Source organism: Alosa sapidissima, chromosome 11 (assembly GCF_018492685.1).
Source record: "Alosa sapidissima isolate fAloSap1 chromosome 11, fAloSap1.pri, whole genome shotgun sequence".
NCBI lineage: Eukaryota > Metazoa > Chordata > Actinopteri > Clupeiformes > Clupeidae > Alosa > Alosa sapidissima.
In genome coordinates, this window is record NC_055967.1 from 27610444 (window position 1) to 27622943 (window position 12500).

Consider the following 12500-nt stretch of genomic DNA (forward strand, 5'->3'; position numbering starts at 1 on the left):
CTCTCTCTCAGAGTAATGAGGTGTTGGACCTTCAGAGGGGTCGGATGCGGGAGGAGATTAGAGAGTACAAGTTCAGAGAGACGCGCCTCCTCCAGGATTACACAGAGCTGGAGGAGGAGAACATCACCCTACAGAAACTAGTGTCCACACTTAAACAGAACCAGGTAATACACACACACACCCACACACACACACACACACACACACACACACACACACACACACACCCACACACACACACACACCCACACACACACACACACACTTGCATGCACACACACACAAACACACTTACAGTATGTTCACTCAGAACATACAGTAACACAAGAAAATACACTCACTTACATGAACACATATCCAAACATCACAAGCCTAGCTTTTTACATACACAGTCACATACTCACAACTCTATAAGTATCCATTCTCATACAGACCTTGGTCTAGACGCTCACTAATCTACCCATGGAAAAGCTATGTGTGAGAAACCTGAATAAACTGTGGATATGCAAGTGCATGTGCAACATGTTATGTGTCAAACAGAACCACATTTGGGATTGTTTCCAACAACTCTGCTGCCTCTCCTCCTCTTTTCTCCTCTATTTCATCTCCTGGCTTCTGTCTTTCACTCTTCGCCTCTGTTTCTGCCTCCTCTCCTGGTTCCTCTACTCTCGTGACCTGCGTCTCCTCTCCTGGTTCCTCTACTCTCGTGACCTGCGTCTCCTGTCCTGGTTCCTCTACTCTCGTGACCTGCGTCTCCTCTCCTGGTTCCTCTACTCTTGTGACCTGCGTCTCCTGTCCTGGTTCCTCTACTCTCGTGACCTGCGTCTCCTGTCCTGGTTCCTCTACTCTACTCTCCCTTTTGTCTCCTGTTCTTCTCACCTCTCCTCTGCATTCCATTCCCTTTCTTCCCTCTGCTCTTTTCTTCTCTTCTATTCTTCTCTTATCCTCCACTCCTCTCTTCTCCACTCCTCTCCTCTGTTCTCTTCTCCTTTTCCTTTCTGCTGTCCTCTCCTCCCCTTCTCTCCTCTCCTCCTCTCCTCCTCTCCTCTCCTTCTCTCCTCTCCTCCTTTTCTCTCCTCCCCTCCTCTCCTCTCCTCCTCTCCTCTCCTCCTCTTCTCCCTTTCTCTCCTCTCCTTCTCTCCTCCTCTCCTCTCCTCTCCTCCTCTCCTCTCCTCCTCTCCTCCCTTTCTCTCCTCTCCTTCTCTCCTCCTCTCCTCTCCTCTCCTCCTCTCCTCTCCTCCTCTGTGCAGGTGGAGTATGAGGGCCTGAAGCACGAGATCAAGGTCCTTGAGGAGGAGACAGCGCTGCTCAATAGCCAGCTGGAGGACGCGCTGCGTCTGAAGGACATCTCGCAGGCGCAGCTGGAGGAGGCGCTGGACGCGCTCAAGAGCGAGCGCGAGCAGAAACACGGCCTCCGCAAGGAGCTGGCGCACCACCTGAGCCTGAGTGACAGCGTCTACGGCGCCGGGGCCCACCTGGCGCTCGCCGCCGTCGATCAGCTCCGCTTCGCCAGCGAGACCGACGTCGTCACAGCCACCGGCACGCCCACGGCCAACGGGTCGGCCGGCCTGCACGGCCTCCCTGGGTCCACCCTGTCCAGCCCCGGCGTCGAGGACTTGGGGCGCTGCAACGGGCATCACCTCGGCAACAAGGCGACGGCGAATGGCACGGCGGAGTTTGGCGGGCACCGCGGCGGCACGGGGAGGAACGGGGTGGACCCTGCCGTGCTGCCCCCAGTGGCCGATCTGTTCAGCGAGCTCAACCTCTCAGAGATGCAGAAACTCAAACAACAGCTCATTCAGGTCAGTCCCACCCCGCTGAACCAGGCTAAAGGTCAAGGCTGTTTGTGTAGTGGACCATGGCAGTGGGTTTTGTTGAGCAGTTGCCACAGTTGCACTCAAAACAACAACCCAGACTGTGGAGTCAGCTGCCTTTTAAACGCTTTACTCACTACTTTATATATCTCCTAAAAGTCAAGTTCAACTCTTTTTTATATAAATGACACAAACAAACTCTCAGACACACACACACACACACACACACACACACACACACACACACTCATGCTCACACACATATATTTTTATATATCTTCTAAAAGTCAAGTTAAGCTCAATTTTATGAAGTAGAAAAGAATAGTTTTGCTTACAAAAAAAGGTTTTAGTGGATTTCAGTATGCATAATGTATTTCCAAACAACATAATCAAGTCATGCCACTCGCTCTGCCAGATAAAGTGTCAAAAAGGTCAAGAATAGACAAGCATAGCACATTCATGCCCAAAAAAAATATGCAGAATGCCAGCATTGTTGTTTGTTTTCATCAGTGTAACACCGTCAGGTGTAAATGAAACAGCATACCACATGCCATACGCCATTTTTGAGATTTTCTCTTCTCTGTTAATCGGCTGTTAACCTATCCTTTACATTATGTACTAGACCTACAGCAGCAGTTTACCCATCTTTTACATTACGGACTAGACCTAGCTTTTAACCCATCTTTTACATTACGGACTAGACCTAGCTTTTAACCCATCTTTTACATTACGGACTAGACCTAGCTTTTAACCCATCTTTTACATTACGGACTAGACCTACATTAGCTACAGTATTAAACCATCTCTTCATTGTGGATTAGACCTACAGTAGCTGTTTACCATCCTTTACATTACGGACGAGACCTACAGTAGCCGATTACCATCCTTTACATTACGGACGAGACCTACAGTAGCCGATTACCATCCTTTACATTGCAGATTCTATTCCTATTCAGGCTCTCTCCCCTTTTCCCGAGTATCTCAGCTCACTTTGAGTGCAAATAAGCTTTACCAACATGACAAATATAAACATATACATTATATGGCAAAAGACACACTGAACTGAATACGCCAGGCTACAGTTCTCTCCCCCACCCCACCCCTCACTCTCTCTCTTCCTCCCTCGGGTGACGGGTGAGTGTGTCCTTCTCTGGTGGGGTGACAGGTGAGTGTGTCCTTCTCTGGTTGGGTGACTGGTGAGTGTGTCCTTCTCTGGTGGGGTGACTGGTGAGTGTGTCCTTCTCTGCTCCTGGTCTCCACATCTGTTCATCTTTCCCAAGGGCTGTTGGTTTCACTAGTCTCTGTACACACACACAGTTTCACATACACTCTCATACACACACGCATGCACATGCGTGCACACACACATACACAAATATACATACACTCACACCCACACATGAATGTGCATGCACACACACAAATACACGCACCCACACACATACACACATAGACACAAACAAACTCAAAGATTCACACACAGACACACAAACACACAGACACACAGACACACACACACATACACACACATACACACACACACACACACACACACACACACCCCAAGTGTATTCATCGCTCTCAGTATGTGTCAGCATACTGAGAGTGACTGCTGGCGCTGAGAAACTAAAAACACATCAGCCAGATGTCAAGTCACTGAGGGCAGCCACTGTGGCCAGACCTCTGATTTCGCATGGAAGGGTCCCCATCCATTTAATATGATCTGATCTAATCAGAGTATCTAATCAGATTTAGTCAGATTTACTCTGTTTTTTATTATCTGACCCACAGGGTTAAACTATGCATGTGCTGGGTATCACTTCAAATGGTGGTGTTACAGTGTAGAAAACACTCATTTACAAGCAGACACATTTAATGATGTTTTTACATGTGTGTGTGTTTGTTTTGTGTAGCTTGGCCTCAGTTTCCCTCTGAGAGAGAGTGCTGTCAAAAACATTTACTGTGATGTGTGAGTGTACGTGCATGTGTTTATGTGAGTGTGTGAGTGAGAGATAGTGAGTTTGTGTGCGCGCAGCACGTGTGTGTGTGTGTGTGTGTGTGTGTGTGTGTGTGTGTGTGTGTGTGTCTGTCTGTTTTGAGCATGTGAGTATGTGCATGTGTGTGTGGGTTTTACTCAAGGGCAGGTAACAGAAATAGCACGTCTGACACTGACAGAGCACAGAGAGAAAATCTAGTTCTAGTTGCCTAGAATAACCATTCTACAGCACTGGTGGAAATAAGGACTGTGATGAAGATAATGATTGTAATAATGCAGACTACAGTTTTTCAATTATTTAAATAAGCAAATTATATAATAGATTTGTTAGTAACTTTATAGAACATGATCATAACTTCATATAGCATAGGCTTACAATGCATGGATATCTAGCTGGCTATATGACATGTATGTCCAAACACTCTTCTGGTTCTTCTATCCATATATCTATCTCACTCCCCACAATCATCATGTGGAGCGAAAGCCACTAATTATCTGTAACAACTCAACATTAGGTACAGTATGGCTATCTGGCTCTTACACCAGATTCTTGAGTAGATCTGCGTTCTCCCTGAGAGCATCAGTTAGACAGCAAGCCTGGCCAGTCTCACTGCACGTGCTCATTGAGTCTCTCATTTTCTGTGCGCTCTAATAAGTCTCATACATGTCTCAGTCCTGCCTCCCACTAAGCGAGACACCATCGCCGTAATGCGTTACCTCACCATTGCAGCACTAGAGCTAAAGAGTGAGTGGTCGTTCACTGTGGTGGAACACTGCTGCCATTAGGGGCAGTGTAATACAGTGGAACCCATGGGAGCACCACTTCTCACTGCAGTTATAATATTGCCCATGATTAATGGAATGTGTAATAGCTATGGAGGGAATATATATTCATCTGCGTGTACGGGACACACACACACACACACACACAAGCAGACACAAACACAGATCAGTGGTCTATTGGATTTCAATTTATATTCTTTTCTTTGTGTTGTTTTTCTTGGTCATGAAAGCTTGACGCAGCGTGTGACTGTGCGGATGTGTGTAAATGTGTTGCTTTGTAAGAGACGATAGGTTCTGTTCTACCGGCCCACTTGTTTAGAATACAATTGGATCAGTTGCTATTGGAATTTGACTTTTTGTAAAGCAAATTCAATACCAAGCCAAAGAAAATCTCACACACACAGTGTAGTGAGTAAGCTCACACTTTTTAACTAAAGGTCTATCTGTTTTTTTTCCAGCACTGATGTGCCATTTAAAAATGTCTGAAATTCAAATAAATCTCAAATAAGCCACATTTTCATTTCCCATATGTGTTCCCATGTTATTACCACCAATGCGGACTAAAATGTCTTTCAGAATGAATAATCTTGGGAGGGCCAAGGGTGAAATCTGGAATCATTCATTCCCCACACCTCACTGACACACGCACACACACACACACATACACACACACACACCTCATCAACACTTGTCACTGCCGGGGCTATACTTCTTCCCCCTTGGCCGCCCTGTTTTGTGTAGCTGGGCCTCCTCCAGGAAGGAATCGATAAGGTTTCACCGCCTCAGCGCGGCCGTTTGAAGATGGCTGACGCCTCCAGGACCAACGCTGATCACAAAGCGATTCACAAGCACTCGAGATCAATTACCGGAACCAGGGCCATGGCATCCCGTCCTAATATGCGACAAGCAACGCTGGCGAAACATTACACCCACCTGTGCCCTCTCTCAGAGACATCGCCTTTACATCAATACCACAATGACACGCCGACATCAGTGGCAGAGAGCACAGAGGAGTGTGTGACAACATACACTTTACGACAACAACACACGCCTTAGAATTTCAGAGAGAATATTCTCAGTATATCAGTATAAAGTGTTCTTAGTGTAGACAACTCAAACATGTCGTTTGGAGTTTGGCCTTTGCAGTATTTTGGTATTTGTTTTTTGAGCAAATCCTCACATTGCTGTAGCAGTAAATCAGGACTCTGAAATTATGCTAACATGTCACAGATGTTGCTAGCACAGCTATGCTAACATGTCCTGAACTTGCACTCTGTTGTGAGTGGACAATTCAGAGCAATTTCATTACAATGTCTAATACAAAGTCCAGATATTAAGTTGTATCTCCAGAGATATCTGATTAAGTTGTATTGCCAGAGGTTTTTACTTTGAACTAAAAGAGCGAGGATGTTTCGGCCATTGAATTTGGATGTTTCACTCTGTTGTGTTCTGACCTCGCAGTTTGTCCTCCTGTCCTGTAGGTGGAGCGTGAGAAGGCGTCTCTGCTGGTGACGTTGCAGGAGTCGCAGACACAGCTGCAGCACACGCAGGGCGCCCTGACCGAGCAGCACCGCCGCGTCCACCGGCTCAACGAGCGCATCAGCGCCATGCACCGTCTCTACGGCAACAAGCAGTTTGACGCCGAGGAGACCGAGAAGGACGCTGACCACAACACAGAGGACGCCACCGCCACCAACGGCTGCTTCAACAACCCGGACGACGTCGAGCTCCACGGCTTCGAGGTCCTGGAGGGTAAGTACCGAGTGGCGGTCACTGAGGTGATCGACCTGAAGGCCGAGCTCAAGACGCTGAAGGAGAAGCACAACCAGGCGGTGGAGAGCCAATCGGAAGAGAGGAGCCGCAGCGAGGGCAAGGTGCGCACGCTGACCGAGCAGATGGGCAGGCTGGAACGCGAGTGCCTCGAGGCCCGAGAGCGCGTCGTGGCGCTGGAGGCCGACCTGCGCGGCCTGTCGGGCCTGGCCAGCGAGAGCCACAGCATGATGACAGCGGCGCAGGACGAGCTGGCCACCTTCAGCGAGGAGCTTGCGCAGCTTTACCACCACGTCTGCCTGTGCAACAACGAGACGCCCAACCGCGTCATGCTGGACTACTATCGGCAGAGCCGCGTCACACGCAGCGGCAGCCTCAAGGGGCCCGAAGACCCGCGCGCCCTGCTCTCCCCACGCCTGGCCCGCCGCCTGGCCGCCGGGTCCACCTCCTCCTCCGACCCCCCCAGGAGTCCCCAGGATTCGCCCTCCAAAGAGCCCCCGCCATCCTCGACGTCAGCGGGCAGCGGTGGCAGTGGGGGGGAGGGAGCCCAGGGCAGCCCCAGCCGCACCACCCAGGGCTCCGCATCACCGGTCAACATCAGTTTCTCCCCGTGCCTGTCGCCCACACCGGACAGCGGCTCCAGCGGCGGCGGTGGAGACCTGCGAAAAGAGCCTATGAACATCTACAACCTGAACGCCATCATCCGCGACCAGATCAAGCACCTGCAGCGGGCCGTGGATCGCTCCCTGCAGCTGTCCCGCCAGCGGGCCGCCGCCCGCGAGCTGGCCCCCGTGATGGACAAGGACAAGGAGGCGTGCATGGAGGAGCTGCTCAAGCTCAAGTCCCTCCTGAGCACCAAGAGAGAGCAGATCGCCACACTGCGGCTGGTGCTCAAGGCCAACAAACAGGTGAGCGGGGAGAGAGAGAAAGAGAGAGAGAGAGAGAGAGAGAGAGAGAGAAAGAGAGAGAGAGAGAGAGAGAGAGAGAGAGAGAGAGTTTTAATTTCCTTTATTAGCAGTGAAAAGGAAATCAACAAGAAATATAAACAACCCACATTAAAAGCTCAAACCCACCCCCACCCTCCAACACACCCACAAAATAAACAAAAACAACAAAACAAAACAAACTAAGCAAAATAAAGAAAACAACAAAGAGAGAGAGAGAGGGTAAAATATTCTGTATAGCACCAAGAGAGTGCTGAACTCAATGCTGTGACAGGTGCTGCTCTACATACAGGTGAGGGGGGGGGGCAGGGAGAGAGAGAGGAAAGGATAGACGAAGAAAAAAAGGATTGTGAGTAATGAAAAGATGAAATCCCTCCTGAGTACCAAGAGAAAGCAGATCTCAACACTACAACTGGTGCTCAAGGACCACAAACAGGAGACAGCGAGAGAGAGAGAGAAAGTTAGAGAGAGAGAGTGAGTTCCTGTGAGAGATATGCAATGCAAATCACAATGCTCCTGCTGGTGTGCTGGTGCTCAAAAGCAAGACACAGGAGAGGAGGAGAGAGAGTGATTGACAGAATAGACGGAATGATAGACAGACAGAGAGAAACAAGTGTGGCGAGTAAGAGAAAGCTGGCGTCTCTTGTCTTGTCTTATCACCAGAGCAGATCTCAGCTCAACTATGACTGAAGCTCAAGGGCAACAAGCATGTTATGGAGAGAGTGGAGAGAGAGAGAGAGAGAGAGAGAGAGAGAGAGAGAAAGAGAGAGAGAGAGTGGAGAGAGAGAGAGGTTCCTCTTCAGCCCCAGGAAAGAAGAGAAAGTGTGATGCCAACAGATGAATGATTAGCAGTGGAATAACAGTGAGCATTGAGAGAAGAGAATGGGATAGTGAGTGAAGAGTAGAGTAATAGTGAGCATTAAGAGAAGAGAGTCTTATGTGAATGTTTAGGCACAAAAGAAAATCAGTCACACCAGTCACACAACTAAGATGTCCCTCAGCTGTGTGTGTGTGTGTGTGTTAACTACTTTACTCAGCTGTGTGTGTGTGTGTGTGTGTGTGTGTGTGTGTGTGTGTGTGTGTGTGTATGATAACTACTCTACTCAGCTGTGTGTGTGTGTGTGTGTGTGTGTGTGTGTGTGTGTGTATGATAACTACTCTACTCAGCTGTGTGTGTGTGTGTGTGTGTGTGTGTGTGTGTGTGTGTGTGATAACTACTCTACTCAGCTGTGTGTGTGATCACTACTCTATTATCCTCTGTGTCTGTGTAACGTGAGAGTGAGGTGTGTGAGATAAGATCACTACTCTACTCATCTCTGTTCACCGCTCTCCTCCTGCCAGACTGCAGAGGTAGCTCTGGCCAACCTGAAGAGCAAGTATGAGAACGAGAAGTCCATGGTGACGGAGACCATGATGAAGCTGCGCAACGAGCTGAAGGCTCTGAAGGAAGATGCAGCCACCTTCTCCTCCCTCAGAGCCATGTTTGCCACCAGGTGAGCACCGCAGGCAGCCACAGAGTTGACCAGGACGTACCATGTACAGACCCCAGGGCAGCCATACAGTAGAGTTGACCAGGACGTACCATGTACAGACCCCAGGGCAGCCATAGAGTTGACCAGGACGTACCATGTACAGACCCCAGGGCAACCATACAGTAGAGTTGACCAGGACGTACCATGTACAGACCCCAGGGCAGCCATAGAGTTGACCAGGACGTACCATGTACAGACCCCAGGGCAGCCATACAGTAGAGTTGACCAGGACGTACCATGTACAGGGGAGGCACATTTCTGCTCTCACTCTTCCTCACTATCTGTTTTCTGTTCTTCCTTCATTTACTCTCTTTTCTGTTTTATTCATCTCTGTACCACTTCTCTGTTTTGATCTGTCTATCCACTTTCTCCCTCTCTCTCCTCCTCTGTCCCTTTTCCTGTCCCCCTCTCTCTTCTCCCTCTCTCTCCCTCTCTCTCCCCCTCTCTCCCTCTCTCTTGTCCCTCTCTTTCACCCTCTCTCTGTGTCTCTCCCTCCCTTTTTCTCTCTCTTTCTCGGCCCCTCCGTGTCTCAGGTGTGACGAGTACGTGACGCAGCTGGACGAGATGCAGCGGCAGCTGGCGGCGGCGGAGGACGAGAAGAAGACGCTGAACTCGCTGCTGCGCATGGCCATCCAGCAGAAGCTGGCGCTCACGCAGCGCCTGGAGGACCTGGAGTTCGACCACGAGCAGACGCACCGCGGACGCCAGACGGCCAGCAAGCTGGCCAAGCTCAAGAGTAGCCCCCCCAAAGTAAGTGTCCGAGCCGCGTTCACAGCGCCCCCGAGCCCCACGGCCCCTCTGTCCCCCACGGTGGCCCGGCCTCCCCCACCCCCCACTCTCCTCACCCCGTCCAGCATGTTCCCCGTGGCAGTCAACTCGCCGTCCTTGGAGGCTCCTCCCACCCCTTCCTCCTCAGCAGCTGCTACCTGGTCGTTGCTGGGTCAGCCGCCGTGCATTGTGAGTAGTCAGACGCTGATGGTGAGCGCCCAGGCGCTGAGCGTAGAGTTCCGTCGCCTAGCCCAGACCAGAGACCACAACCCCACAGCCTGCGCACGTTCCTCCTGCTCCGCCCCGACGTCGCCTTACCGCACCCCACTAGTCCTGTCACGGCAGTCTTCCCCGAGGAGTCGGCCCACTCCACGGCCTGCCGCGTCCCCTACAGCAGCACCCCAACCCTCCAGCAATGACTACATCCCCCACAATCCACCTCTCTGAGCACAGAACTATGGGAGAGTGGTGGGTAGGTGGCACACAGGGGCGGTGGCATCAGCCTGGTTCTCCTGGGTGGCTGATGGCCATCAGACTGCTGTGAGACAGAGACTCCTGCTGCTCCTCAGGCACGTACAAACACACACACACACAGACACACATGCACACACACACACACAAACACAGACAGATAGACACACACACACAAACACAGACAGATAGACACAAATACACACACACACACAAACACAGACAGACAGACACACACACACACACACACACAGACTCCTGCTGCTCCTCAGGCCCTCGCTCTGGGTAGGGGCTCCTCAGGACTCCTGCATGTTGACTCTCTCTCTCTCACACACACACACACACACACACACACACGCGCGCACAGACACACACATACGTACACAGACACACACACACACACACACACACTCACATTCACACACACAGATACACAAACACAGATGCACACACACACACACACACACACACACACACACACACATACACACACACAGAAACAGACTCCGATAGCGACTGCTCTCTGAAACCAATTTGGTGCCAGAGCTGGGTCCAGATTGGGGCCAGTTGCTTTCCAGAGTTGCCTGCTTTCCCTTGGTGCTGTTGCTAGGCGCTGGGACTCTACCAGCACTGGCTTTTCTCCTCTCACTGTAAAGAGAGAACCCTGTTTGAGATGTGGAACTTGTAAAGAGAGAACCCTGTTTGAGACGTGGAACTTGTTTAGGACTCGTGTGCTGAGAACTGAAAGAACTCTGTTGAAGGCTTGAAGCTTTTTTTTTTGTCAGAGAAAACAGTGAGCATATGATTTTTTGATTCATGGATGAGGTTAAATGAAATAAATGAATGAAAATGTAGGAACTGAATTTGTGTGTTTTGTTTCTGCCATTTATGAAAGCCTGAACAAGGTTGATACTCAGGCTTATAATCATATGAAATTCATTTTGTTAAATTTGCAATGAACTGGTTGGAATTCTCTACCATTTTAACTGCTTTGTTTTGGATGTATCTAAAAACTATTAGCTTAGCTATTTCAACATTTGTGCTTAAGCATTTGAGAGCCAACATTTACAGCTGTGGTCAGGCAATGTCCATTATTTGCAACTTAGCAAATACTTCTCAAAGGTTTGTGAACAGTAATTACTTTTTTCATACTATCGATTTTGCTGTCATTCCATCATTACCCAGGTGAATATTTCGCTTTTGGTAATGAAGGTTTGATGGATGCCGATAAGGACTGTCTGTTTTTCAGCATATTTTTCTGCATGATGGCCGTGTGCATGGTGTGACTGGAGTAATGTAGCATTAGTGCCATCTGGTGGTTGTTTGAAGGAACTTGCTTAAAGTAGCTTCATTGGCTTTGGCTGTATTTCAACTCTCTTTTATTTCCTCATTCAGTCATTCTCTCCGCTTCCTTGGTCCTCTCAGAGGACTGCAGTGTTTTCTTCTTCCTACTGCGATGCAGTCTCTTATTGGCAGTGAATCCCCGACGCTAGGCCAGACTTGGCTACTTTCCTCCTGAACAAATCTAATCCTACACACTGAATGAGAGAGAGGAGAGAATGAATACGAGCTAAACAATAAAATAAACCCAGTGTCTGCCTGTGGATACTATGATTCAAATAGGTCCCTGGATACGCTATAATTCAAATAGGCCCCTGAATACTCCATAATTCAAATAAGCCCCAGGACACTCTATAATTCAAATAAGTCCCTGGATACTCTATAATTCAAATAAGCCCCTGTATACTCTATAATTCGAATAACTAACTGCCCCTTACACACCCCAGCTTGCTGTTGGTGGATATGGCCTGTAGAGAGAGAATGAACCCAGAGAACGCTAAGGATACCTGATTTCACTTGAAGTGCCCCATCATCAGACAGTAGCTCACTCTTGCATGGACCGGTGATGGACTTGGTGGACGAAGTTGTGGGTTCAATTCCCAGTGTCCACTGTTTTTGCCCTTGAGATAGGCAAGGGCAAAAAAAACTTAACAACTCCAAGTTGCTCTGGGGACAATGGCACTTGTAATATAATTGACGCATGTAAGTTGCTTTGGATAAAAGCATCTGCTAAATGTAAATGGCAATATATTATCATCAGTAGGCTATGTTATTTCCAGGAACAAGTGTAGACAGTTTTGAAAGAAAAAAACAGATGGCTTTATTTTCTTTAGCATATAGATTAGCTTGGAGATGGAGGAAAGAGGATGCGGTGATGATTCAGAGGGCAGAGTATGATAATGGCGAGTGTGTGTGTGTGTGTGTGTCTGTGTGTGTGTGTGTCTGTGTGTGTGTGTGTGTGTGTGTGTGTGTGTGTTTGTGTGTGTGTGTCTATGCGTGCGTGCGTGCGTGTGTACGTGCGTGCGTGTGTACGTGCGTGCATGCGTACATGCATGTCTGTGTGTGTGTGTGTGTTTGTGTG

At 49.1% G+C, this 12500-nt stretch overlaps 1 protein-coding gene across 3 annotated transcripts in view; it reads left to right on the forward strand.

The window, feature by feature from the left end:
- bicd1a (bicaudal D homolog 1a) overlaps nt 1–12500 on the forward strand; it is a 61643-nt gene that overhangs the window by 41702 nt on the left and 7441 nt on the right. For 2 of the 3 annotated variants that reach the window (XM_042111389.1, XM_042111390.1), the window contains exons 3-7: nt 12–164; nt 1251–1802; nt 6075–7271; nt 8649–8800; nt 9373–9589. In XM_042111389.1, the coding sequence (XP_041967323.1) occupies nt 12–164; nt 1251–1802; nt 6075–7271; nt 8649–8800; nt 9373–9589 (2271 nt within the window). Of the gene's footprint in view, nt 1–11; nt 165–1250; nt 1803–6074; nt 7272–8648; nt 8801–9372; nt 10467–12500 lie in introns of those variants that run through there. The other variant, XM_042111388.1, reaches the window with a different exon arrangement.